The 23439-nt window shown below is 45.4% G+C and overlaps 1 protein-coding gene across 1 annotated transcript in view; it reads right to left on the bottom strand.

Annotated features, from left to right (window-relative positions):
• NUF2 (NUF2 component of NDC80 kinetochore complex) overlaps positions 1-19541 on the bottom strand; it is a 34351-nt gene extending 14810 nt beyond the window's left edge. The window contains exons 1-7 of the mRNA XM_005304261.4: positions 19159-19541; positions 15206-15337; positions 13572-13646; positions 11659-11735; positions 10705-10766; positions 9206-9303; positions 7133-7206 (exon numbers count right to left, since the gene is read on the bottom strand). Of these exons, the coding sequence (XP_005304318.2) occupies positions 7133-7206; positions 9206-9303; positions 10705-10766; positions 11659-11735; positions 13572-13646; positions 15206-15328 (509 nt within the window). The 5' untranslated portion in view covers positions 15329-15337; positions 19159-19541. The remainder of the gene's footprint in view (positions 1-7132; positions 7207-9205; positions 9304-10704; positions 10767-11658; positions 11736-13571; positions 13647-15205; positions 15338-19158) is intronic.
• Between the last annotated feature and the right edge of the window lie 3898 nt (positions 19542-23439).

Here is a 23439-nt window from a genome sequence, read left to right as displayed (position 1 = left end):
AGCATGGGATAGCATCCCTGACCATCTTGTCTAATAGCCATTAATGGAACTATGCTCCAAGAATTTATCCAGTTCTTTTTTGAACCCAGTTATACTTTTGGTAATCAGAAGATCGCATGGCAATGAGTTCCACAGCTTAGTTGTGCACTGTGTGAAAAAGTACTTCCTCTTGCTGTGTTAAGCCTGCTGCCTATTACTTTCATCAGGTGACCCCTGGTTTGTGTTGTTATATGAAAGGGTAAACAACACTTGTTCACTTTTTCCTCACCATTCAAGATTTTATAGACCTCTATTAGAATCCCCTTAGTCATTTCTTTTCTAAGATTATCAGACCCAATCTTTTTAGTCTCTCCTCATATGGAAGCTGTTCCACACCTGTGACAATCTTTGTTGCCATTCTCTGAATCTTTTCCAGTTCCACTATATCCTTTTTCAGATGGGGCAACCAGAAATTTTCACTGTGACTAAGATCTTTCTTATGTGATTACAGCTAATTTAGAACCCATCACTGTAGATGTATAGTTGGGATTATTTTTTCCAGTATACATTACTTTGCATTTAATGTTGAATTTCATCTGCCTTACTGTTGCTCAGTCACCAGTTTTATGAGATCCCTCTAACTGCCCCGCAGTTGGCTTTGAACTTAACCTCTTGAATAGTTTTGAATCATCTGCAAACTTTGCCACTTTAACATATTTATTAATCATCTGGAAAAGGGGGTGAACAGTGAACAACAGGTCAGAGTACAGATCCTTGGGGGACTCTGCTGGTCACCTCTCTACATTGTAAAAATGGACCATTTATTCCTATCCTTTGTCTCCTATATTTCAAACAGCTACTTGTTATACTACATTTTGGTTTTCATTTTTTTAATAGATTCACAGATTTAACACCAGAAAGGACCACTGTGATCACCTAATCTGGCCTCCTGAAAACACATGGGCCACAGAATTACACCCTGTAATTCCTGTAGCAAGTCTGTAGCTTCTGGTTGAGCTAGAGCATCTGTATAGTTATTTAAAAACTTCAAGTGATTTAGAATCCACCACACATCCAACTTAGTTACTTGTCCCAATGGTTAATTGCCCTCACTACTAGAAATGTGCACCTTATTTCTAGTATAAATTTGTCTAGTTTCAGGTTTTAGCTATTGATCTGGTCAACGAGGCAAAGGCATAATTAAAGAGCCCTCTATTAGCCATCTTCTCCCCATCCAGATACCTTTAGACCATGTTTGAGTCACCGCTTTAGCTTCTCTTAATTAAGCTAAATACAGTGACAGACATAAGCTCAGTCTAAGGCCTGGTCTACACTACGAGTTTAGGTCGACTTAAGCAGCGTTAAATCGAATTAAGCCTGGACACGTCCACACAACGAAGCCCTTTCTTTAGACTTAAAGGGCCCTTTAAACCGGTTTCTTTACTCTACCTCCGACGAGGGGATTAGCACTAAAATCGGCTTTTGCGGGTCGGATTTGGGGTAGTGTGGACGGAATTCGACGTTATTGACCTCCGGGAGCTATCCCACAGTGCTTCATTGTGACCACTCTGGACAGCGCTCTCAACTCAGATGCACTGACCAGGTAGACAGGAAAAGCCCCGCGAACTTTTGAATTTCATTTCCTGTTTGTCCAGCGAGGAGAGCACAGGTGACCACGCAGAGCTCATCAGGACAGTCCATGATGGAGTCCCAGGATCGCAAAAGAGCTCCAGCATGAACAGAACGGGAGGTACGGGATCTGCTTGCCACATGGGGAGATGAATCAGTGCTAGCTGAACTCCGTAGCAGTAAACGAAATGGCAAAATATTAGAAAAGGTCTCAAAGGCCATGAAGGACAGAGGCCATAACAGGGATGCACAGCAGTGCCGCGTGAAAATTAAGGCGCTAAGGCAAGCCTACCACAAAGCCAGAGAGGCAAACGGAAGGTCTGGGGCAGAGCCGCAAATATGCCGCTTCTACACGGAGCTGCATGCCATTCTAGGGGGTGCAGCCACCACTACCCCAACCGTGTGCTTTGACTCCATCAATGGAGAAACACACAACAGGGAAGCGGGTTCAGGGTACGCGGAAGATGATGATGATGAAGACAATGAAAATAGCTCACAGCAAGGAAGTGGAGAAACCGGTTTCCCCAAGAGCCAGGATATGTTTATCACCCTGGACCTGGAACCAATAACCCCTGAACTCACCCAAGGCGTGCTCCCGGACCCTGAGGGCACACAAGGGACCTCTGGTGAGTGTACCTTTGTTAATATTACACATGGTTTAAAAGCAAGCGTCTTTAATGATTAATTTGTCCTGGCAATCGCGGCCAGTACAGCTACTGGAAAAGTCTGTTAACATGTATGGGGATGGAGCGGAAATCCTCCAGGGACATCTCCAGAAAGCTCTCCTTCATGTACTCCCAGAGCCTTTGCAAAAGGTTTCTGGGGAGGGCTGCCTAATCCCGTCTGCCACGGTAGGACACTTTACCACGCCAGGCCAGTAGCACGTAGTCTGGAATCATTGCATAACAAAGCATGGCAGCATATGGTCCCGGTGTTTGCTGGCATGCAGACAACATCCATTCCTTATCTTTCTTTGTTATCCTCAGGAGAGTGATATCATTCACGGTCACCTGGTTGAAATGGGGTGATTTTATTAAGGGGACATTCAGAGGTGCCCGTTCCTGCTCGGCTGAACAGAAATGTTCCCCGCTGTTAGCCATGCGGTGGGGGGAGGGGTGAAGTGATCATCCCACAGAATTAGGTGGGGGGGGAGGGTAGTTGGGTTTGTGCTGTATGTTAACCCGGAAACCGCAGCCCCTCCTTTTACACTGCGAACCCATTTTAAATGGCCATCCCAAGGGGTGCTTGGTATGGGAAATGGGGGCGCTACTGTTTGAAACAATTCCCACATGTTAAGAAGGTTAAAAAAGCCAAAAGACTGTGGCTTACCATGGCTGCCTGCAAGCCGAAATCTGTTGCCTGGCACTGTGTGAGTGATCTCTCACACCAAACCGGCAGGCCCTCAATATAAGAGGAAAAATGCGACCTTGTAACGAAAGCACATGTGCTGTGTAATGTGAACAACAAAATTTAACATGAAAGAGCGTACCCATTGTTCTCTAAAATGTGTCTTTTTTAACCACCTCTCCCTTCTCCTCCACTAGCTGCAAATGTTTCTCCTTCACAGAGGCTAGCGAAGATTAGAAGGAGAAAACGGCGGACTCGGGATGATATGTTCTCGGAGCTCCAGATGTCCTCCCACGCTGCCAGAGCACAGCAGAATGCATGGAGGCAGTCAATGTCAGACTACAGAAAAGCACAATATGAACAAGAGGAGAGGTGGCGGGCTGAATCGCGGGATGAACAGAGCAAGTGGCGGGCTGAAGATGATAGGTGGCGTCAGCTTGCTGACAGAAGGCAAGAGTCGATGCTCCGGCTGCTGGAGCATCAAACTGATATGCTCCAGCGTATGGTTGAGCTGCAGGAAAGGCAGCAAGAGCAGAGACCACCGCTCCAGCCCCTGTGTAACCAACAGCCCTCCTCCCCAAGTCCCATTCCCTCCTCATCCAGATGCCCAAGAACACAGTGGGGGGGGCCTCTGGCCACCCAGTCACTCCACCCCAGATGATTGCCCGAGCATCGGAAGGCTGGCCTTCAATAAGTGTTAAAGTTTTAAAGTTTTAAACTGCAGTGTGTCCTTTTCCTTCCCTCCTCCCCCACCCATCCCGGGCTACCTTGGCAATTATCCCCTTAGTTGTGTGATGAATTAATAAAGAATGCATGAATGTGAAGTAACAATTACTTTATTGCCTCTGCAAGCGGTGCTCGAAGGGGGGAGGGGAGGGTGGGGTGGTTGGTTTACAGGGAAGTAGAGTGAAACGAAGGGGGCGGGGGCGCGGGCGGAGGGTTCATCAAGGAGAAACAAACAGAAGTTTCACACCGTAGCCTGGCCAGTCACAAAACTCATTTTCAAAGCTTCTCTGATGCGCACCGCACCCTGCTGTACTCTTCTAGCAGCCCTGGTGTCTAGCTGCACGTAATCAGCGGCCAGGCGATTTGCCTCAACCTCCCAGCCCGCCATAAATGTCTCCCCCTTACTCTCACAGATATTGTGGAGCGCACAGCAAACAGCAATGACAATGGGGATATTCTTTTCGCTGCGGTCTATCCGAGTCAGTAAGCTGCACCACCGCGCTTTTAAACGTCCAAATGCACATTCCAGCACCATTTGGCACTTGCTCAGCCGATAGTTGAACAGGTCCTGACTACTGTCCAGGGTGCCTGTGTACGGCTTCATGAGCTATGGCATTAAGGGGTAGGCTGGGTCTCCAGGGACAACGATAGGCATTTCAACATCCCCAATGGTTATTTTCTGGTCCGGGAAGAAAGTCCCTTCCTCCAGCTTTCGAAACAGACCATGCGAGCATCATGTACCTTTCCCGGCCATCCCACATTGATGTTAGTGAAACGTCCCTTGTGATCCACCAGGGCTTGCAGCAGCACTGAAAAGTACCCCTTGCAGTTTAGGTACTCAGTGGCTTGGTGCTCTGGTGCCAAGATAGGGATATGGGTTCCGTCTATCGCCCCACCACAGTTTGGGAATCCCATTCCAACAAAGCCATCTACTATGACCTGCACGTTTCCCCAGAGTCACTACTCTTGACATCACGAGGTCTTTGATTGCCCTGGCAACTTGGATCACAGCAGCCCCCACAGTAGATTTGCCCACTCCAAATTGATTCCCGACTGACCGGTAGCTGTCTGGCGTTGCAAGCTTCCACAGGGCTATCGCCACTCGCGTCTCACCTGTGAGGGCTGCTCTCATCCTGGTATTCTGGCGCTTCAGGGCAGGGGAAAGCAAGTCACAAAGTTCCTTGAAAGTGCCCTTACGCATGCGAAAGTTTCGCAGCCACTGGGAATCGTCCCACACCTGCAGCACGATGTGGTCCCACCAGTCTGTGCTTGTTTCCCGGGCCCAGAATCGGCGTTCCATGCCATGAACCTGCCCCAGTAACACCAAGATTTGCACATTGCTGGGGCCCGTACTTTGTGAGAGATCTATGTCCATGTCAATTTCTTCATCACTCTCATCGCCGCGCTGCAATCGCCTCCTCGGCTGGTCCTGGTTTTGCTTTGGCATGTCCTGGCTCTGCATAAACTCCAGGACAATGAGCGTGGTGTTCATAGTGCTCATAATTGCCGCAGTGATCTGAGCGGGCTCCGTGATATCAGTGCTATGGCGTCTGGTCTGAAAAAAGGCGCAAAACTGACGGAGGGTGGGAGGGAGGGGCGACTGACGACATGGCGTACAGGGTATTAAAATCAACAAAGGTGGTTGTGCATCAGGGAGAAACACAAACAACTGTCACACAGAATGGTCCCCCCCAAAGGTTGAACTCAAAACCCTGGGTTTTGCAGGCCGTTGATTTCACGGAGGGAGGGGGAAGCAAATGAATACATCTGTTTTTTACATCTTAAGCTGGCAGCAGACGGTGCAGCATGACTGATAGCCCTTGGCATCTTCTGGGTGCTTGGCAGAAGATACTGTACTACGACTGCTAGCCATCATCGTCAAGCCGGTTCAATAGGACTGCCGGCCGGACTGAGTCTCCAGGAGACAAAGCATGTCTGCCCAGGTGCCTCTGATTGAACTGGAATACGACGATGACAGATATCAAACATAATACACCATCTACTGCCAAAAAGCAAGGGGCTGCTGCTGTGTAACAATGCAGCCCCACGTCTGCCAGCACCCAGATGACATATGGTGACGGTGAGCTGAGCTGAGTGGGCTCCATGCTTGCCGTGGTATGTTGTCTGCACAGGTAACCCAGGTAAAAAGGCGCGAATCAATTGTCTGCCGTTGCTCTGACAGAGGGGGAGGGGCCTGACGACATATACCCAGAACCCCCCGCAACACTGTTTTGCATCATCAGGCACTGGGATCTCAATCCAGAATTCCAATGGGTGGCGGAGACTGCGGGAACTGTGGGATAGCTACCCACAGTGCAACGCTCCGGAAGTCGACGCTAGCCTCGGTACTGTGGACACGGTCCACCGACTTCATGCACTTAGAGCATTTTATGTGGGGACACACACAATCGACTGTATAAAACCGATATCTATAAAACCGGCTTCTATAAATTCGACCTAATATCATAGTGTAGACATACCCTAAGGCATATTTTCCAGACCTTGAATCATTCTTATAGGTCTTTTCTACATCCATTTTGAAGTGTGGATGTGAGAAATGGACACTAGTGTAGTAATGGTCTCATTAATGCAAAGGTTATACATCGAATGCCACTTCCTATTCAATATTCCTCTGCTTATATATCCAGCAGTCATGCTGACCATCAGCCTGGGAGGTCACATTTAGCTGGTTATCCACCATGAACTCTAAGTTCTGAAAAGGACTTTAAAGTACTTTAAACTATATCCACTGAATATATGCCCTCAAACACAGCATTCTTTCATTCTAATAAAATGGTACTATGTTTCTAAAGTCACTATCTCCCACAATTCTAACAAGACGCTCAGAATATCAAATCTGTAACTCTGAATATGACCCACAAGGGCATTGAAAGTAACTCTTAGGGAAACTACTCAAAGAGCAACCACCAGCAAACAGAGAAAGATGCCATGGGAAAAGTTTTATATTTGCCTGAATTATAGTTATGGGCTAGCTAATCAAACGCCCATAGGATTGGCACTAGGTACAAAAGAGTCCCGCCGTCTCTCCACAGCTATGAAACATTTGACCAACAGAAGAAGGTTGATCAGCTCAGGAGACAGACCTTTCACAGGAGCTGGACCAACTATGGAAATAAGAAATGATCACCTGCCTCATCAATTTCAGAATTAAATGCAAACTCATCTTTTAACTTTCCCCTCAATTGCTTTACACAGAAAAACAACTTAACCAAGGAAGGAAGAAAGATGATTACTTTTATCTTTAAAATAGATGGAAGATTCTCAAACACAAATGAGGCCATATAATGCCTTGGTTGATTTAGAAAAGTCAGTCAACAGCCACATTGCTTCTGTTCTAAGACATCAGCTTAATATTCCCAGTTAGATGGCAGGTGCATGTGTGTTATAACTGCAAAATGCACAGAGGTCAATTACTAGACCCCGTACTCACTCAAGTTTCTCTAGCTTCACTGCTGCCTCCTGATTTGCTGTCTGCAGTTGCTGTATTTTTTCCAGAGCTGATTTCTGAAAGTTAAGTTTAAGGTATTTTAGAGATTAGTTTACATTATATGGGAGAACAAGCAGATTTATATAATCAACCTACATGTTCCTCACACAATCAGGTTGGTCCTACAATCCATGTGCATTTCATAATTTGTTTGTACTGCTAACCTGCCCAGTTGAGATAATTAGTGGTAGTTCTTGGTTTGTACTTGGTAGTTACTGGTCTGTAGTTCTAGCTTCATAGTTTTCTCCTTAGTGACTGTTACCTCTCAAACTCTCCTCAAAGTGAAAGTTTTCCAAGTGTCCAAGTCTTTGCTCCTTGTGCTTGAATATTTTACGAGATACTAGAGGGGGGCTCCAGTTGCTAGGCCTAAAAACTGACTTGACAATTACCCTGTACTGAAGCCCATATTTTAAAGATTCCAATATGCATGTTTATTTCCAGAAATATGCAAATACTAAATGTAATGTGCAACAGGAAAAACAACAAGCACGTTGATAGACAGGTGGTCTAGTCATACCAAGTTACAGGGATGGCTGTAGCCATATATTGATTATAACAAACTGCAGTTATGTGGCAACTGGTGTTCTTTAAGATACTGTCACAGAATGGGCTCCTATGCCTACAGAAACCCCCATTCCGCCCTGTAAGAAATGTGACTTTTAAAGTTACTGTTCCACATATTTAGCAAGGGTCTGTCACCAATGTTTGTTACTTCTATCCTGTGCCTTTCAAGAGCCAAAGATCCTGTAGGTAAGTGATGAAATCCTGGATGTATATCAGAATCAGCAGAAAAGCTATACACAGTTCACGTACTTTATCTTAGCTCCCAAGGCTGCAAGCATATTAGAAATAATCAAGTCTTGAGCAGAAAGGTGCTCCCCTTTTATTTCTACACCATGGTTTTTTGGAAGCCATTATTAGGCAAAGGCTTTATTGAAAAGGTGGGTCTTAGTTTTTTATCTGAATGTGGTTAGGTTTGGGCTCAATCTGATCTTCTCTGGCATTAAGTTACATACTCAAGTTCCATTAGCTGAAAGCTTCTTGCCTTAACTGCCCAAGTCTTATCCTGGGTATCACCAGCTGCATCATCCCTGTAGAGTGCAACTGTCAAAATATTGCCGACAAGGCAGTCTCTATAACAGATGGGCTCTAACCAGTTGTGGCTTCATAGGTTAGCACTCCCACTTCCAATTCAAATTGGAAAAAAAAGAGAAACCAGACGAGTTCATGGAGCACCAGTCAGGTTTTGTTGGCTAGGATGCAGAGAACTGTGTGCTTCACCAGCTGAATTTTCCATGTACTGGTCAGATTCAATGCCAGGTATAGCAGGTAGAGTACTCTACCTGGAGGTGATCAAAGTGTGCATCATCCAAACGGAAACAGTGTAATAGCCTTCCATCACAATATGTGGTCTAAAACATTGATTCAGTGGTGAGATAAGAGAATAGGCAAATTCCTAACTTCCCCTTCCTCCCATCACCACTACTCTCTTTCCTAGACTAACCGACCCAGCTTGTCCTTTATACAGCTGTTTATTTCTTCCAGACACTGAGGCATGCTTAAATGGCCTGAAGTTAGATGAAAATAAGAATTGACATGTTTCCTCAGAGTACCACACCAAAGTGTTTCTGAAATTATTTACCAGTGCCTCGTGTTTGATCAGAGCCTATAGCTCAATGGCACAATAAGACTTGCCTGTATTCAGCTGGTACCTGCCTTTCCAACAGCTGGAAAAAATTAAGATTCTTTCCTACCCTGTAAACACTTAAATGTTTTCTCTAATGCATAGGCAGGAGTCACCTGAAATTTATTTTTTTTTCCTCCTCTTCAAGATCTGTCTTACAGAAAGACAAAAAGTTGTTACAGCCCCTTGGAAAAAAGTTGTAACACATGGCAGGCTAGTGTAAATTCCCAAACAGTACTTAAGCCTCTAAACTTCTAGATATAAATAAATATTAATTATATTTTTGATGGTCTTATCTGAGCTGTTTTTTTACAAACTATACATAATCTTACATATGCCCACTGGAATTCCATGTAGATCTCACGACGTGATTCTTGGAAGTGAATAAAGTTAAGAATGCCACTCAAGAAACGAGCTGTCCGCTTTGCTTCTAAAAGAGAGGAATAGCAAAGAATGAGTGTTTTGGTCTCTATATGGCCCATAATTGGAAAACTTGAGCACAGCAAAACTCAAACAGCTAAATAGAGGCAAAGACTGAATGAAGAAAAGTACCATGTTAAAGATAGCTCTGGATATTTTAGTTTTACAAATGTACTATACTCCAAGGAAAGTTAGGAGGTCAACTTACCCATATTGGCTTAGAAGAGAATTTCTTACAGAACTTCAGTGCCAGTTTGGGGGTGAGGGAGGTGTATTTTAAGAGATATCTATTACTGAACCAAGTATGTTTTAGAAAGGAACAAATGTTCCTCAGTCATGAAATGTACTTAAATTGATATGATTAAGTTATGTCAATCTCTGAAAAAATTAAACCCAAGTCTTATAGCTATTACCTTACCACTATTTGGAAAAGATTTAATTTGTTTGTACAATCAACTGCACCAAGCCATGAATTTATGATGCACCCAGATGCATTGTCAAGGACCTTATACAATCGAAAAATAAATTACAAACTGGGCATAACGTCTCAGAAAAACAGCTATTCCCCTGAAAACACTGAGCACTGACTAATGTCAGTACAAAAAAAAAAAATCTGATAAAAAGAAAGAAGGGAGGCAAAAAAAAGTCGGCAACCCAAACAGAAAAACCTTGTACTAAACCATGAAGCAGCTACACAAGGACTCCAGCAGACATATTCAAAGAAAATCCACAGCTAGATCCCTGAACTGAGAAGGCCCTTCTTGTCCCAGCTCAATCCAAATTGAATTTTGGAATAGAGAACAAGGACACTCCTGGCCAACCTCAAATGCTTTGGCAGGAAAACAGGAAGATGCAGAAATCAACTTAAAGAAATTTCTTTGGCAAATGTAACAAAGTCTTTCCTGAATGGCCTGTGCCAAACCAGAACTGCGACAGTGTGTTGGCAAGAGAGTGGAAGAAAGGAGGACAGATAAGTGTTTTCTATAGAAATATTTCCCCCAGGAAATCCACATTATCAAGTTCCAGTCCTGTCACCTACTCATAACTATTTCTACTTTTTAAGTGTAATTATAACCACCATATATTGCAAAACTACTGGAAAACATAAGATTACTATCTAACCTAGTAGCAAGACAGAACTGTAATGTTTTGTAATAGAGCTGAGATTTATTAGCTAATTAGTATTAACTGGATAGGCTAAAGCATTGTAAGAACTATTTAATGAACTGGTCTTCTCTGGAGGCCATACCACGAGGTTCAAAAGTAGGCAGCTGCTGGCTCCACTACACCACAATTGTCTACCGCAGTGTAGAAAATAAAACCCAAGAGTCTTCAAAGTTATTTAATAGAAATGGCCCAGGCATCACATGAGCATGTGGAAACATGGATGGGTTAACAAAAGCTTGCTTACTTGGATTTATGACATCAGCAATCTGAAAGTCATTAATACGGCAGACTGGAAGAAAACGCTCCCTGTGGGAAGGAGAGAAATTAAAAAAAAAAAAAAAAAAAAAGATACTGAATGTTATTAGTTCTATGAACAAGCCTACTTCAAATGGCCACTACATTACTTTTGCTATATATAAATCTAGAGTACATGGGTGTACTCCCCCAATAGTAGAATCTGAATGTACCCTGGTACTGTACACAATGGTGATCAGACATGGCAGAATAAACCCACAAATAGCATTTTAATAGTACTGCATTAACAAACTAGTATTATAGATCCTGAGTTGTTACAGTGCCTTGCATAAGGATTTTTTTTTTAAAGTTGCTCTATATTTAGGTGTCCTGTAAAAAGTATTTTAGTGGACACTAAACAGAAACAGAAAAAGAAATAGGAGTGGTCTAATATGAAACTTATAAGTCAATCTGCCCAATGTCAATTATTCCACCACACATTGAATAGAACAGTGTCTGTTAGAGCAGTGCCTCTAACAATGGTAGACATAACTGGGGTGATACTTCAGGCTTATGTAACAGCTACTCGAAGATCCTCCTCCATATCTCATGATTAGCCTCTGCCATGGGCCTTGGTGAACTGCTTCAAGCTATTCCCAATTCAATTGCATCCTCACGAATTTGCCATCGTTTATTGTTGATCTAAACCTCAGTCTCACAATCCTAAAGCATGAAAGCTATCTTACACATTTGGATAAAAAGCAGCTGGCAGCAGAGATTCTTAGTCTACTAAACTGTTAGCTGCTTTAAGCTGCCTCTTGTTAGTCTGCTAAATTTTATTTCACACAAGCTCAACAAGTTGAAGGGCCACCACAATTGCACAGACCCCAATCACATAAAATTAATTAAAACTACAATCAAATAATGAATGAACTGTATGAAAAAATCCATTTGTTGTACTCACATATTAATATACAAGTTACAAATAGGTAGGAAGCCTTCAACAATCTGTGGATACATTATGTCAACATTGACCGGCATCTAAACACAAGAGTCAATAAATAAGACGATTACAAGGAGTATTCATATGGGGCAAATACTAGGGGTTTTTTTATGGGAAAGTCACTCAGAGGTGATAAACATGGGTGGGAAACTCTATCACTAAACTTCAAGGCAAAGGCAAGTTAGTGGTTCCCAAACTGCAGCCTGTGGATCCCTGTCCTGGTGGCTCACAGAATAATGTTTTGAGAACCAAGTAGTTGAAGACTGGGCAGAGTGGGAAGGTTGGTGTTTCCAGGAGGGGGTTTCTCAAACAGCTGCTAAGTGAAAACATTGGAAGGTGCTTGCCTAGTCAATACCACCTGGAAACAAGAATGGTTTGCTCACACAATATAAAAATACAGTATCCTAACTAAAAAAAAAAAATGATCGCCTGGCCCACTGAATTTTTAGACGGAATCAAAGAAATACAGTTAACTAAGGCTATGATGAAGTAACGTCACAGGCTAAAACAGGTGTGAATGTTCAAGTGCAATAATGGATTTATGATGCATTGCCATATTTCAGACTAGAATTGAGCATTAGATAATAGCACAAGCTGATAATTAGTAAGGAAATTGTTGGTTTACCCCCTCAAAACAATGTGGGTCTGGATTTCTGTGCAGCCATGTAATGTTATAGTATTCTTTTACACACCTGCATTACATTTTAATGCACTCATTCAAGTATATTATAGCATAGCACCAACTCCACTATAATTAAAGGCTGAGTGTTGCTTTCTGTTTGAAGGTAGACTATTCTAAGTGCTCTAAAATCCACATGCTGACTCAGATTGTTTTGAAATTTGCTATGCCTCATGGGGGTGCTGTGAAGTCGTGAGCCAAGTTGGTGTCATTTGAGCAAGTGGCTCCCAAGAAACAGCCCTACCCCCAAAAAAACACATTTCACAAAATCATTTTGCTCCTCTTACTTTTTTTGCACATATCTGGGGCTCACACTACAGCTTTGATCCTCCCCAAACTGATCTCAGTTGCTCTGGATTTATCTCAGCTAAAGCATGGCACCCACTGCCCCTGGTGGGAAGGGAGGACATTATACTGAAGAAGTTATTCAGTGTTAGTTAAGAACTTCAGATCAGCACATGCCAAACTAACGTGCCTAAAAAAGTAGGCAGCAAGTCTAGGGCTCTGCTGAAGCAAGGTTTCCAGGCAGTCTAGTCACAGTACCTGGATGACTCAAGGTGACATTCTGTGGTCACAGAAACATGCATTGTGCACATTCTGCAGAGGCTCATTTTTGGAGTTTTGCCCTGAAACCAAAGTTTCTGGAAGCCAGGAATCCTTACATTATTCACGGCTCTTTCAGACTTCCCTTTTGTACCTCAGTTTGCCCATGCGAGAGATGTGGCTAGCACTTATTTATCCACAGGGCTGTTAGGGATTAGTTATTATTTTAACACTTTGGAGACAGAAATCAATATACATTGTTAAATTAATGAGGAATCAGTTTTTAGTTTGCCCAGGCTGTCCGTTTCATTGACTGGTTTGTCCTCAATTCTATTTTTAGTGGTATTTTTAAAGTACTTTTTATATTTACTTTGTCTTGTGAAAGAAAGGTTAAACCCAAAATTCAGCAGACTGGGGAAACAACAGTAGCCAGTATTTCTAACTGTATTATACCTGAAATTATCCGTTAACTAAATGCTGTGGATTAAATGCAAAATACTACAGGACTTTCAAAATACCATTCAGCTACATAAAGTGCTAAAAGGATCAGTTAATTTAAAAATTCAAAAACCCAGTCCTTTAATAAATGTTAATTTGCATAATTCTGGAAATCTAGTTTCACTTTCTTCTCCCCCCCACACTGTATACACACCATGTAGAAGTGCTCCAGACGGATTCCATACACATTCTGCAAGGTTCTCATGAAGATCATGTGCAATACCTCAGGCTACAAGGAGAGAAAGAACATTTAATTGTAGTAATTACAAGTACACTAATACCAAGTGACTTTTATTGATGAGCTTCCTCTCTGTAAATTACTATTTAGTCTTCCTTGTTATTTATAGCACACAGAATCTATCACAAACAAGTAGTACTCTGCCTTTAACAAATGAAGAGCCATTTCATTTTTTCATGAAGACAATGACAAATCACATCCCAATATTCATGTTGCATCATGGAAATGTTGTAGTGCAACATCTCGTGATGCAACTTTAACAGGCAATAACAAGACTGGCCAATTGTAACTTTAATCAGTGTATTTACACTGATAGTTTTTAATTACCTATTTGTAATCAACAATTATGATTAAGTGAGCTTCACTTGGAGAATTTTCAAACTTGAGTGACACGAAAAATCTTGAAAAGGCTATCACACAAAGGCAGTGATTTTAAATAAAAATGTAACAGCAAACTTCTATAGTGAATGGGGGAATAATTAAGAAAGCATATAAAATATTGAGTTTTTCATTTAGACTGGAAATTAAGACTTAATCTCATGCCATTAATAAACTCCCAAACAATTGCAGGGAAGAAGGATCTATATAAATTAAGTACATTTAAAACAAAAGATCTGGCTACAGATTAAACAGGAAAACCATTCAGGTCTTCAGGTAATCGCCTAAGACATCAACTCATGTGCAGCAGAATTCCCTGAGATATCCCAATGGATGGTCTATTGTCCCCAGTTAAGAAGAGAGTTAAAGTCTAAGCCTTAATGAATTAAACTACAATGTGTAAATATACAGAAATTCAGATATTCAGTGCATTCCCTTATTTGAATTCTGCAACTTCTGTACTGTAATACCAGAGCTTCAAATTTCACATCTACTGAATATTTGGCTAAGCACCTTCACCCTAGCTAAATGCATGGTCTTTAAGGCAGAACTGTTGCTAACAGCAATTAAATCAACAGACAATGGCATTCACTATCATTAGGCTAAGGGCTGGTCTACACTGGGGGGAGGAGGGGGGGATCATCGATCCAAGATACGCAACAAGTATCTTGGATTGAATTACCTGGGGTCCAGACGGCGCAGGATCGACGGCTGCGGCTCCCCTGTCGACTGCGCTACCACCGCTCGCTCTGGTGGAGTTCCGGAGTCGACGGTGAGCGTGTTCGGGGATCGATATATCGCGTCTTAACTAGACGCGATATATCGATGCCAGATAAATCGATTGCTACCCGCCGATATGGCGGGTAGTGAAGACGTACCCTAAGTCTGTTATCCAGAGGATGGTCTAGTAAAGCAGGTTTCCCAATTTTATAAAACCAAGTTATGGGTTCCAGTGTCCTAATCATGAAATTGCATGCAGATGCAGGGGGCTGTCTGCTCACGTGCACCTGTAAAATGGCAGAGCACATCTGGAATATTTCCTCGTGAATATTTTTACTGCAGCCAGTGGGACTACTTTTGCAAATAAGTGTTATGGGATCAAATCCTGAATACACTAGTATATTTACATTGTCCTCCAGCAGCAAGCTACTCTGTTTCCAGAGCATTCTTACCTTGGGATGTGGAAACAAGTCATTTTTGGAGAGGTTTTTAGCTTCGGATCCTGTTAGGATCTGATTGCGGATGTGAGTTATGATGTCATTGGGATTATATCTGGGAAACGTTAAGAGATCCATTTTGTGGGCCTGCAAAGAAAAATAGCAGCACAAAGAATGCACCTTTAGAGCCTCACAACTGTCAGAGCACAGGCTGGGGAGATTATGCAGAGGAGCACAGGTCACTGGCTGACCTCCCCCAGGGCCTCTGCATGACATCAAGCAGCCTCCCAGCAGAGACCCCTATGGAACTAGAATAGAGGTAGATGGCTGCTATGGGCTCCAGCTCTGTCCCCACACAGACCCAGCACCACCACAGAAAAATCCTTTCTCCCTGCGTGGAATTGTCACCCATTCCCAGTGCCTTGTGACTGTTCCCCATATAGCCCGACACCCCTCTCCCAGGCACTGATAGCCCACTGCCCCACTCCAGGGCCATCCACAGACCTGCCCCAGCCACCAGGAGCCCTGGACCTTCTAGTTCCCCCACCAAGCACTGACAGCCCCCACACTGCATCAGGTCCTCCCATGGACCCATCCTACCCTTAACCCCAGTCACCAGGAGGACCCCAGGTGCACTGCCACCACCCCCCACCACCAGGCACTGACACTCCCTCCCCCCCACAAGGGACGCATCATCTCTCTGCCCAAGGAACAGGGACCTTAGGCACCCCAAAGGGCCCCATCACCCCTCCCGCAGGCACTGACAGCCCATCCTGCTCCAGGGTGACTGAATTTCATCTACTGTTTTGTTGTCCAATGTTGATAAATGCAAAGCAATGCACATTGAAAAAACAATCCCAACTATACATACAAAATGATGGGGTCTAAATTAGCTGTTACCACTCAAGAAAAATCTTGGAGTCATTGTTCTCTGAAAACACTTCTTCAATGTGCAGCAGCAGTCAAAAAAGCAAACAATGTTAGGAATCATTAGGAAAGGGATAGATAATACAAAAAATATAGTATATAAATCCATGGTAACGCCCACATCTTGAACACTGTGTGCAGTTCTGGTCAGCCCGTCTCAAAAAAGACATTAGAATTGGAGAACATACAGAAAAGGACAACAAAAATGATTAGATAAAGGAAATGCAGTAGATCCAATCTACCTAGATTTCACTAAGGCTCGTGATACAGTTTCACATGTGAAATTATCAGTTAAATTGGAGAAGATGGGGATTAATACAAGAACTGAAAAACAGGTAAGGAACTAGTTAAAGGTGAGACTACAATGTGTCATACTGAAAGGTGAACTGTCAGGCTGGAAAGGGGTTTCCATCAATGACCTTGGCACAAAAAGTGGGTGTGCGCTAATAAAATTTGCAGGTGACAAAATTGGGAGGTGTTCCCAATACGGAGGAGGACCAGAATATCATAGATGAAGATCTAGATGACCTTGAAAATTGGAGAAATAGAAATGGGATGAAGTGTAATAGTGCAAACTGCAAGGTCATGCACATAGGAATCGATAACAAGATTTTTTGCTATAAGCTGGGGACATATTAGTTGGAAGTGACAAAGGAGGAGAATAACCTGGATGTATTGATCAATCACAAGATGACTATGAGCCACCAATGTGATGCAGCCATGAAAAAGGCTAATGCAATCCTAGAATGCATCGGTAGAGCTCTGAAAATCCACGGATATCCACTTAATATCTGCAGACCATTTTTGCGGATAATGGATTGGATGCAGATACAACCACGCAGGGCTCTACTCACCAGCAGCGCCTGGCCCTGAGGGATGCAGCGCACTCGGGGCCAGCAGCCAGTGGCTGGGGGGCAAGCTAGAGTCACAAATGTCCAGCACTCGCTCACAGCACTGTTTCCTGTCCAGCAGCTTGGGCCCCTCAGACGGGCAGCACTGGCCACACTCTCACCCCGCTGGCTCCTGGGTAACAGGGCCCACCCCCAGCCACAGGGATTGGAGCAGGCAGGGCCCTGGCATCCCACTCCTCTGCCCTGTTGCAATGCAAGGCACCCTGCTGCTGCTATTGCTCGCGAGCCCCCAGGGAGCGGCATGTGATGCTCCTTCCCCCCAACCCCTGTGCCACCCCTTCTCCTCAAGACCCCGCCCCTGTACCATCTCTTACCTGCAGTCCCTGCCCACATACCGCCTCTTCGCTGCAAGACCCTGCCCCCTGCTTGCTCATCTCCACTCCCCTTCCGTCGCTAGCCCTAGCCCTTGAGAGACAGCTTGGTGCTGCAGGTGCAGATACACATAAAAGACGGCCAGCAGATGGCAGGTCGGATGCACATTGATTCTGATGGATGCGGATCCACATTTTTGCGTCCCCGCTGGGCTCTATGCATCAGGCAAAGTATTTCCATGAGAGACAGGGAAATGTTACCACCATTATACAAGGCACTAGTGAGACCTCATCTGGAATACTGTGTGCAGTTCTGGTCTCCCATATTTAAGAGGAAATAAAACTGGAACAGATGCAGAGAGGGGCTAGTAGGATGGTCAGAAGAATGGAAAACCTACTTAAGCCAAGCTCTTTGAGTCTCCTCTCATGTTTAGACTAGCCAAATGAAGGGTAAGGGGAGATATGATTGCTCTCTATTAAAATACATGGTTAGAGGGATAAATACCAGGGAGGGAGAGGAGTTATTTAAGCTAAAGGCCAATGCTGGCACAAGAACAAATACATATAAACTGGTCATCAACAAGTTTAGGCTTGAAATTAGATGAAGATTTCGAACCATCTGAGGAGTGAAGTTCTGGAAGAGCTTTCCAAGGAGAGCAGTGGGGGCAAAAAAACCTACCTGGCTTCAAACTCAGCTTGATAAATTTATGAAGGAGGTGGTATGAAAGATTGCTTACAATGGATGTGGCCATCTGCAATTGCTAGTAGCAAATATCTCCAATAGCCAGAGATGGGACACTAGATGGGGTAGGCTCTGAGTTACTACAGTGAATTCTTTCCCAGATGTCTGGTTGGTAGGTCTCTCAGACATGGTGAGGGTCTAACTAATCAGCACATTTGGGGTCATGAAGCTTTCCCCCAGGTCACATCGGCAGAGACCCTGGGGGGGTTTCACCTCGCTGTACAGCATAGGGCACAGGTCACTTGCTGGTTTGAACTAGAGTAAATGGTGAATTCTCTGTAACTTGAGGTGGGCAAGGTTCTGTGGCCTGCAATGATAGTCCCTTCTGGCCTTAAGGTCAATGAATCAGGGTATGGAACAGATTGCATATGAGGAAAGATTAAAAAGACTGGGACTGTTCAGCTTAGAAAACAGACTCTGGGGGATATGATAGAGCTCTATAAAGTCATGATGGTGTGGAGAAAGGAAACAAGGAAGTGTTATTTACTCCTTCTCATAACACAAGAACAAGGGCTCACCCAGTGAAATTAATAGGCAGCAGGTTTAAAACAAAAGGAAGTATTTTGTCATACAACTGACAGTCAACCTGCAGAACACTTTGCCAGAGAATGTCATGAAAGCCACGACTATAACAGGGTTCAAAACAGAACCAGATAAGTTCATGGAGAATAGGTCCAGCAACAGCTGGTGGCCAAGATGGTCAGGGATGCAGCCTGATGCTCTGGGTGTCCCAAAACCTCCAGTTGTCAGAAGCTGGGAGTGGAGGACAGGGGCTGGATCACTGGATAATTGCCCTGTTCTGTTCATTCCCTCTGGGGCACCTGGCATGGGCTGCTGTGGGAAAACAGGACACTGGGCTACACGGACCATTGGTCTGACTCAGTCTGGCCGTTCATATGTTCAGGGAGCCCAGGCACCAGCACCTGGCACTGACATCCCCACCCCGGAGGCCCCATCACCATGCTGTCAGCCCCGCCCCCGTGCGCGCTCTCCCTGGGCCGGGCAGCCGGGGGCTCGCAGCGGCAAGTCCCACCGCGGGGTGTGGGGGAGGGGTGAATGCCAGCGCGCGCCGCTCACCTGACCCGAGAGAAGTGGGGTTCACACAGCGGAGCCCACACAGTGGGGCCGCTGCGCCACTCGTCACGTCACTTTTTCAAATCTGGCGGGCGCTCCGCCCCCAGCTAACGTCACTTCCGGCGCGACTGCGTCCCCGCCCACATGCTGGGGCAGCACCAGCCAGAGGTGGGGTTACCGCGCGGTGCCGAAACACTCCGGGCCCGCCCCCAGCGAGGGAGCTGCCCGGGACCGGCGGCTCTCGCGCACACGCCGCCCTGCGCATGTCCGGGGCGCTGCGAAGCTTGGCAAGGCTTTCGGTGGGACTCACGCGCCCCCTACTGCAGGCTGGCCCCGTGCGGACGCGTGGGTGGGTGTTGTCTGGTTAATTGCAGGTGGCGCACTGCAGAGTGAACTGAGGACCGGAAGGTGCTGGGTGTGTGCAGTTGCCCTAGGGGAGTGACAGGGAGCTCACAGGATTGTGCCCCTCCAGCGATTATTTCTAAAGAGCTTTGAGTGTAGGTGGAGAAAATGCTGGTAGAAAAGTATTGCTGGCATGTGATAAGAGGACGGGGGGGGGAGCCCCGCTCTAGCCCTGCCCTGCCTCATCCACTCCCTCCCACTTCCCACCCCCTGACTGCCCCCCTCAGAACCCCCAACCTCCCCGCTCCTTGTCCCCTGAGTGCTCCTCCTGGGACCCCTGCCACTAACTGCCCCCCTAGGATCCCATCCCCTATCTAAGCCTCCCTGCTTCTTGTCCCCTGACTGCCTCCTCCTGAGAACCCCCCACCCTAACTGCCCCCTAGGACCCTACCTGTCCCCTGACTGCCCCGACCCTTATCCACACCCCCACCCCATATTCACACCCCCGCCCCCAGACAGACCCCCCCAGGACTCCCATGCCTTATCCAACTGCTACCTGCCCCCTGACAGGACCCCCAGAACTCCCGACCCATCCAACCCCCTCTGCTCCCTGCCTGCCTTGACCCTTCTCCACACCCCTGCCCCCCTGACAGCCCCCCCCAGAACCCCCGACCCATCTAACCCCCCCTGCTCCCTGTCCCTGACGGTCCAAAACCCTCTCCACACCCCTGCCCCCCTGACAGCCCCCCCCCCGAACTCCTGACCCATCCAACACCCCCCCCAGCTCCCTGCCCCCCTTCTTCAACTCCCCAACCCCCTTACCGTGCCGCTCGGCTTAGAGCAAGGTGTCTGGCCCCGCCCACCCCACCCGACCCGAGCAGCGTGCTGAGGCTGTGGGGGAGGGGCTCTGGCCGCCGCTGCCAGCCCCGCCGCCGCGTTCCCTCACAGGCACACAGCCCCACCCCCAAGCGCTGCCGGGCGGCGTGCTACGGCTGCAGAGGATGGTGGGAGCCGGGAAGGGGCTTTGGCTACTGAGTCCCCAATGCGAGCGGTGCTCGGCCGCCCTGTCAGCCGCTTTTCGCTCTTTAAATAGCCGACCAGGGGGGAAATCCCAGACATTTTTAGATTTTTAGAAATCCCCCCCGGACGGCTATTTAAAGAGCGAAAAGCCGGACATATCCGGGGAAATCCGGCTGTATGGCAGCCCTACTATAAAAGGCAGCTGCATCTTCTCCATTTTGTCTTCAATACTGCTTCTTACCTCTGGAGGAACTTTGCTACAAACTGAAGCTCTGCACAAAGGACTGAATGACACATCCAAGCTGTGGATGTACTCCAGAGACTTAACTTAAGCCAGCAGTTTATTCCATCACTGCTACAAGCCTGAACCAAGAACTTTGCCATTGCTGTATGTAATTGATTCTGTTTAACTAATTTTAGCTCTCATCTATATTTTTCTTTTTATGAATAAACCTTTAGATTTTAGATTCTAAAGGATTGGCAACAGCATGATTTGTGGTTAAAATCTAATTGGTATATTGACATGGGTCTGGGGCTTGGTCTTTTGGGATTGGGTGAACCTTTTTTTTTTTTTTACTGAGGTATTGGTTTTCATAACCATTTGTCCCCATAAGGAGTGGTGCTGGTGGTGACACTGGGAAACTGGAGTGTCTGAGGGAATTGCTTGATGACTTCTGGTTAGCCAGTGGACTGAAACTGAAGTTCTCTCTGTTTGGCTGGTTTGGTGTACCTTAATAGTGAAGGAACCTCAGCCTTGGGCTATGACTGCCCCGCTCTAAGCAATTTGTCCTGAATTGATACTCTCAGTAGTGTCCCGCCATAGGCTGCATTGTTACAGTGGGTGGAGCGTTGTAGTGACTTTGTTGAAGAAAGTGCATTTTAGTCGTGAATGTTTAAAAAAAATTAAATTAGACTTTCTGTGACGTTGTGCAGTCTATATAGCTTTATAAAAACATGATAATAAGTGAATATAATGTAACTAGAATATGCTTCATGCAAAAGGTCTCTTGTAAGGTATCATTACAAAGCTTATAATCTACTGTGTGTGATCATCCTATTAGTATAAATGTACCATGTACCACTCTTGTATCTAAAACTAGAAATATAAAATATAACTCTGAGGGCCTATTGTAATTGTGCAAAGTGTGGGCCATTAATGGTGGTTTGGAGTCTTGATGACTCCCATTAACCAGGACCATTGTCTGCAGATGGCTGTGTTTTACCTGTAAGTCTTTCTGTATATGTGTGTGCTGGCAAGTGGGTAATGAAGTCTTGCAGTGACATGTGATCATGTCACCTGAACTGGATTCCATCTTTAACCTGGTGCTTTTCCAGTGGGGGGGGAGGGAACCCAGAGGGACAAAGGGTTCCCACCTATGCAAAAGATAGAAGAGAACAAGGAGAGAGAAGAGCCATCATGAAAAATCCAATAGGTACCACCTAAGCTGGAACAAGAGCTGTACCAGGGGAAAGAATTGTGCCCAGGCCTGGAAAGTGTCCAGTCTGAGGAAAAAACTTACTGAAGCATCTCTAAGGGTGAGATTATCTGTATTTAGTTTGATTAGACATAGATTTGCGCATTTTATTTTATTTTGCTTGGTGACTTACTTTGTTCTGTCTGTTACTACTTGGAACCTCTTAAATCCTACTTTCTGTATTTAATAAAATCACTTTTTACTTATTAATTAACTCAGAGTATGTATTAATACCTGGGGGAGGAAACAACTGTGCATATCTCTCTATCGGTGTTATAGAGGGCGAACAATTTATGAGTTTACCCTGCATAAGCTTTATGCATGGTAAAATGGATTTATTTGGGTTTAGACCCCATTCGGAGTTGGGCATCTGAGTGCTAAAGACAAGCACACTTCTGTGAGCTGTTTTCAGGTAAACCTGCAGCTTTGGGGCAAGTAATTCAGACCTGGGTTTGTGTTGGAGCAGACGGGAGTGTCTGGCTCAGCAAGACAGGGTGCTGGAGTCCTGAGCTGGCAGGGAAAACAGGGATAGAAGTAGTCTTGGCACATCGGTTGGCAGCTCTCAGGGGGAGTTCTGTGATCCAACCCATCACACTTTCCTTTTTGGGAATAGCACTAGATTCTGTTCCAGGTTATAAAGGAATAAATTACTATAATGAAGAGATACTGCAGAGTTTAATTAACAGTGAGGAAAAATGGTCTAAGCAAGCCACGGTGAGACATTAGAACCTACATTTACCAAAGGAAGAGATGAGCAAATACAGAAGGCTTTGCAGAGAGCAGGTGTTATGTGTACCATAGGAATATCATAAATGCTTACAAATTTGGGCAGTGCCGGCTGGAAAGGCTTACAAAGTGCTCCAGTTGGGCAGAACTACATGCAGCTCAGACATCGGGGATCTCAGGTTCTGGGAAAGGATTGTTAATATCCAATGCTGGCACCCGCAGCAAGTACTTGGTTTTATGGATCTCTGGAAAGTCTTTCTCTGTCATTCCTATTTCCCACTTGGGAAAATCTGGTGCGGCCTTCAGCCATAAGTCTTCCATGGGGCCTTTTGCAGTGAACCACCACTCCTAGGGAAAACAAAAGGGAAACGAGATGCCAGAATGAGACTGGATCTTCAGAGACAGCATTTCCAAGATGGTCAGGAAGGGGAGAAGTCTGACAAGAGCCCCCTATTCTTGCTATCGATCGCTATCTATCCCACACTGCCCCACCAGCAAGCCAGGGAACAAACGGATTACGAAACTTGCAATTTGACCCTTGGTTCCCAGCTGGCTTTGGGGAAGGAAGTAATCTGCATCACGCCTAAACCAGGCACAGATCTCTTCCCCTTCCATGCTGGCTCAGCACTGCTGGCTGGTGTGTTGGATTCCCTGCTCCTATGTAGGAAGGGAAGTAGGACCCCATTGAAACTACTCAGCTCCCCATGTTGTGACCCACAGT

The sequence above is a fragment of the Chrysemys picta genome, chromosome 8 (assembly GCF_011386835.1).
Source record: "Chrysemys picta bellii isolate R12L10 chromosome 8, ASM1138683v2, whole genome shotgun sequence".
NCBI lineage: Eukaryota > Metazoa > Chordata > Testudines > Emydidae > Chrysemys > Chrysemys picta.
This window is presented reverse-complemented; position numbering and strand designations above follow the sequence as displayed.